The 5,766-nt window shown below is 51.6% G+C and overlaps 1 protein-coding gene across 1 annotated transcript in view; it reads left to right on the forward strand.

Moving 5' to 3' along the window:
* LOC107109127 (solute carrier organic anion transporter family member 1A2-like) overlaps positions 1-5,766 on the forward strand; it is a 49,955-nt gene that overhangs the window by 4,816 nt on the left and 39,373 nt on the right. The window contains exons 2-3 of the mRNA XM_015409700.1: positions 602-743; positions 833-965. Coding sequence (XP_015265186.1) covers positions 602-743; positions 833-965 — 275 coding nt within the window. The remainder of the gene's footprint in view (positions 1-601; positions 744-832; positions 966-5,766) is intronic.

Here is a 5,766-nt window from a genome sequence, read left to right on the forward strand (position 1 = left end):
GCCGGCCTTGCAGCTCCACTGCCGAGCCCCATGAGGGGCCGGCGGTGGACCTGCAAGGCCGGCGGGAGTGCAAGGAAGCCCCGTGAAGGCCCTCCCTGGCCCCAGGCAGGCAGGGGTGGGGAGAGGCAGGGAGGAAGCAACTTACCCTCCCTCTTCTCCTGCCTCCTCCTGGCTGAATGAGGGCCGGAAGCGGGGTGGCCGGAAGCAGGGGGCGGGGCTTCGTCATGTGCCCCGCCCCCGTACCTCACTCAGGGGAACTGAGATCCCCCGCGTCCCCCCCCCCAAAATGACCTCTGATGCAGCAGCCAAGTCGCTTGCTCACAACTTTAATGGCAGTAGCTCAGAAAGTAAGAATTTTTGCTCACAAGACTCCACAGCTTAGAGGGAACATTGCCCAGGTTCTTAGAGGGAACATTGCCCTGGAGACTGGCATCCCTAAATGCAGATGGAAACACGGTGCCACCATGGGGCATGAGTCACACGTTTGAGAGGCCTCTGTAACATGCCTTAGGTGAGATGTTCTTCAAGACTTCCCAGTTCCCTAGTGACCACGGTTCCTTTGCTAACTCCCTGCCTGCTCTACGTATTCTTCTTTCCACAGATATTTCTTGCGGCTCTGGCCTTTTCCTTCTTTGCCAAAGGATTCTCAGGAAGCTACCTGAAGAGCATGATAACGCAGATTGAGAGGAGGTTTGAAATTTCCTCCTCCATAGTTGGTCTCATTGACGGAAGCTTTGAGATAGGTACGTGTACTTCCCTGTGCTACGCAGGGAAGAATGTGTGCCGGAAGGCACTGTCCCAAGTATTGCTGAGCCATTCTCTCACGCTGCAGGAAACTTAATGGTGCTGATCCTGGTGAGTTACCTTGGCTCAAGAGTCCATCGTCCAAAGGTCATTGCGATCGGGTGCCTCATCATGGCCACTGGAGCGTTCACTTCAGTGGCACCTCACTTCATAATGGGGCCGTAAGTGTCAATGATTATTATTCCATTGCTGGTCAAACATCTACCATTGTGACAGACGGTGTGGTGGAATGTTTAGAACATAAGAACATAAGAGACGCCAATGTTGGATCAGGCCAAAGGCCCATCCAGTCCAACACTATGTGTCACACAGTGGCCAGAAATACCAGGTGCCGTCAGGAAGTCCACCAGTGGGGCCAGGACACTAGAAGCCCTCCCACTGTTGACCCCCCCCCAAGCACCAAGAAGACAGAGCATCACTTGCCCCAGAGCCCCTATCTATACCTTGTGGCTAATAACCACTGATTGTTTATATACCACTTCCACTTTAAAGATGGGACCACGGAGCATTGTGGGTAACGGAGATGGCAGTTAGAGTCGGCAGCTGGCAGGCTAAAGTTATTTTTCTTTTTTGTTCTGAAAGTGTTTCCTGTTTGGTGTGTTCTTAAGAAATAAAAGTCAAGGTGTTTGACACATCCTGTCTTTGCCCTGATTGCAGTGTCACGTTTTGACATTTCTTTGAGAGGAGACCAAGCCCTGTCCTTAGTAATGGCCGCAGGGCTCTTTTTGTAGAAAAAGCCCAGCAGGAACTCATTAGCATAATAGGCCACACCCAACAGCAGAAACTCATTAGCATATTATGCCACACCCCTGACAGCACAGCTCATTAGCGCATTAGGCCGCACCCCCATGTTACCAGAAGTGTGGTTATCCAGCCACACCCACCTTTTGCTTGTTATTCTGTTGACCTTGTTTGTTGTCAAAACCCAGGGCCTTTTTTTGTAGCAGGAACTCCTTTGCATGTTAGGCCACACACCCCTAATGTAGCCAATCCTAATGAGTTTCCGCTGTTGGGTGTGGCCTATTATGCTAATGAGTTCCTGCTGGGCGTGGCCAACTTGGGAGCCAGCCGGAACTCCATTCCTGTGCGTTCCTGCCCAAAAATAGCCCTGGTAATGGGTGACTTCAGCTACCGCTGTAAATTCATTCCCAAAGAAAGCTCTTTATGGCTGCGGTCACAAGTGCCTTTAGATCTGACATAGCTGCGAAGGCCTGACGGATCTAAAGGGCGCGATCAGACAGCAACATCTGGGAAGTATCTTGCAGTCGTTGGCAACCCGTGCTGCTCCACCACGGAAGCAAAGTTAAAAGATACTGGGGAAAGTCTGGTTCTAATGGGTACCGATGGGCCATGGACGGACTTTCCCCTGTCTGATCGTGCAAGCACGCTCTCATGCCGTCAGGATGGTCTGATCAGGCCCTCCCGGCTCAGTGCTAGTTCCCCCCCCCCACAGTATGCGCATCATCGGAGTGCGGAGGTGCGATTCCTCGTTTATGTGCAAGGGGAAAATATGGCAAAAAAGGACTCACCTGCAGTTGCGTCTGATCACACAGTGACAGGCTGAGCCCACAGCTACAAAGGGATGTGTGATCTCACAACTCCAGAGGAAATAGCCTCACTTCCCCCCACACACACACTTCAGCTGGCGTGCGTGACCGCAGCCTATTTCTTTCATGTGAGAGCAGCCATTCTTGAACATCAGAGAAAGAAAATATGGGATTGGGGGATGCTATTGACGCTGAAATATTTGCGTCCCAAATAAAGATGTCTTATTTCAATGGTCACACTGAGGCAGTGAACAATTTCTGAGACAACTTTATTGTGCCGTGGCCAAAGAATCCTTCCTAACTACAGAAGTTACAAAAGAATTCTTCTTGCTCCTTCTCTATAATACCTTACATTTATACTCCAGTTGATGTCATCTTTACATCACCTCCATTCCCACCAGTTACATAGTATGACAACTCAGCACATTCAGTCTTCTGCGGAAGGTTAATAGCGTACCTAGTAAAGTACTCCGCATGCCTAAAGTACTGTGCATGCTAGTAAAGTACTGTGCATGCCCCACATTCTTGGGGTGTCTATCAGCTAAGAAACTGTTCAGGGGGCTCTGAAACTTCTAGTTATTCTGCCAGCTCCTAGAGTACACGAGTTCATTCCTAAGTAGCATTATAAAATGGCGTTAGTCACACTAAAGGACAATTTTTCCTTCACTATTTAAGCCTCAGCCCCACTGGATGGCCTCAGGAAAGCCACATTTTCTTAGCTATTTCCTCTGATCTATAATATGGGGAGTACTCATGCTGTTAGTGAGAGCTCCGCCCTTGCAAATATAGAGCTCAAAAATCACACCTACTCTACTCATGCTGCCTACTTTTGCTGCAAGTCAATCACCTATGCTCTCAAAGAAGAGAGTAGTATGCCTTATGGCAGCAAGGAGAGAGAGAGAGAGAGAGAGGGAGGGAGAGGGAGAGAGAGAGGGGGGGGGAGAGCGCATCCTATTGCACAGGAACAGAAAAAAGCACAAAGTGCTTGGCACACCAGGCAACAGGCCTCATTTGGGCGATCATTTCTGGCACCCCACTGGCTTGCCCATCACAGTGGAAAGTCCTGTCAAACTGCAGCTGACATAAGGCAACTCCGTAGGGCTTTCCAGGCAAGAGATGAACAGAGGTGGTTTTGCCATGGCCCGCCTCTGCGTTGCAGCCCCGGACATCCTTGACGGTCTCCCATCCAAGTTCTAACCAGGGCCCAGCCATGCCTAGAAGCCAAGATCCAATGAAATCAGGCTAGTCTGGGCCATCTTCCAGGGCAGGACAAGCACCAAGTACCAGAGGCCAAAAAAGAAAAGGGACTGTGTGGGTCCAACCAGGGCTCATTTCCTGCTGGAGTGCACAGGAGTGAAGCTCCAGCAGTAAGGAGCCCAGGGGGTGGGCACATGCAGCAAGCCCCGCCCCCTGCTCCCAGCAGCCCCTCCCCCCGCCTTTCCCGGCCCGCTGGCTGGCCCAGCGGAGCACTGCTGCGAGCTGGCCCTCGAGCTGCTCCACCCCTGCCTGGGCCGTGGCACCTAGCCTGTCCAGGCTCTGCCTGTCCTCATGCCGGCCCTGGTGCAGCACCTCTGCAAGGCGGGCCCCGGCAACTGCCGCGAGGCCTGCAAGGAGCTCCACCCCGGCCTCCTGTGCCTCCTTCTGCACCTCTGCTCCGCCACCGTCCTGGCCCCCTACCTTCTTGAGGCCATGCGTGTCCTCCGTGCCGCCCTCCTCAACCCACAAGCAGCCACGCACTTTCCTGCACTTGCCATCCATCCAAAAGAGTCCAGTGGCACCTTTAAGACCGAGATTTATTCAGGTACAAGCTCTCCCTCCTCTGTGAGGGCAGATTTGTGTGCTTCCCCCCACCCCCCACCCATAGCTAGCAAACCAAAACAGTCCAGTGTAGCCTGAGCGGTGGGTGTTGCCTTCTGACACACTTCCGGTGATGTCAGGGGGTGTGGCCTATGCAAATAAGTTGTGCTAATGAGCTCCTGCACCTCTTTTTCTACGAAATGACCCCTGGGTCCAACCATCAGTACAAGGAAGTTTTCCCATGTTGCTCTCCGTTCTTGCCGCTCTTCTGGTCACTGGGAAGATCATTCCGGGGATCATGAGATCTGTGCAGAGGAACAGCTGTGTGGGTCAGTGTGCTGGAGTGTGGCCTAGGCCAGGGGATAAAATCACCTCCCGTTTCTGCAGTTGGAGCTGTGCTTGCAGTTTAAGTAGAGGGAATTATTTCTACCCCTCATCCTTCTTCAGTCCGGGACCCTAGCTGTGCCACGGTGTGAGTCCTGCAACCTGAATAGATCCTGAGATCTTTCTCAGGGTCAGAAAGGGCTGCAGTAGTAGAGAGGAATACAGGAAAACTCCACACTCCATGTATGGAGCGGTAGGAAGGAGGACGACGGGGCCGACAGTGTAAAGTTTTGCTTAAAACATTTTTTAAAGTTGTCAATGAAATGGTGGAAAGCGCCGTCATGTCGCAGTCAGCTTATGGCAACCCCACAGGGTTTCAAGGCAAGAGACATTCAGAGACGGTTTGCTTTTGTCTGCCTTTGCATAGCATCCCCGGTATTCCTTGGAGGTCGCCCATCCAAATACCAGCCATGGCCAACCCTGCTTAGCTTCCAAGATCAGACTCAGTTAGCTTCAGTAAGACACAGGGAGGGGTGAAACAAACTTGACCCAATAACTGCAATCAAGAATCACAAGGGTGAGAAAGAAACCTGATGCAGGGCCAATATTCAAAACCTAGTGTATGCTTGCTATATAAAAAAATGCATGCATTTATTAGACAGACAGTTAAAAAAATATAAGGGCCCAATGAAAGCTTCGTTACAAAGTACAGGTGACCTGAACAAAAAGGCCAATAAAAGTGACCTGACGTGTTTCCGCCCCTTGGGGGCCTTCTTCAGAGGTCAAACCATCTGAGGTACAGATAGACACACGTTTCAGGTCAGGGCCAATGAACACTATTCACAGTCAATAAAAATGAATGAATGCCATATCAGGTGTCGATGGTACATGGATCAAAGGGTAAATAGATGTTGTCTGTTGTGGGGAGGGATGCTGGCTCAGTGGAAGAGTCTCTGCTCGGCATGCAGAAGGTCCCAGGTTCAATCCCGGGCATCTCCAGTTAAAAGGATCAGGTAGGAGGTGACATGGAAGACCTCTGCCTGAGACCTTGGAGAGCCACTGCCGGTTGACGAGACGATCCTGGCCTTGATAGACTGAGGGTCTGATTCAGTATTAGGCAGCTCCATATGTGGACTGAGAGAATAACCACCACATCAGCTGTCGATGATCAGAATAAACAGCAGGTCCAGAGCTGCGGTGGCTCAAGTGGTTAAGACGCTGAACTGCAGGCTGTGGAAGGTCAGTAGTTCAGCAGTTCAAGACCCGGGTGCCGCATGACGGAGTGAGCTCCCGC

The sequence above is a fragment of the Gekko japonicus genome, unplaced genomic scaffold (genome assembly GCF_001447785.1).
Source record: "Gekko japonicus isolate JY-2015 unplaced genomic scaffold, Gekko_japonicus_V1.1 scaffold3374, whole genome shotgun sequence".
NCBI lineage: Eukaryota > Metazoa > Chordata > Lepidosauria > Squamata > Gekkonidae > Gekko > Gekko japonicus.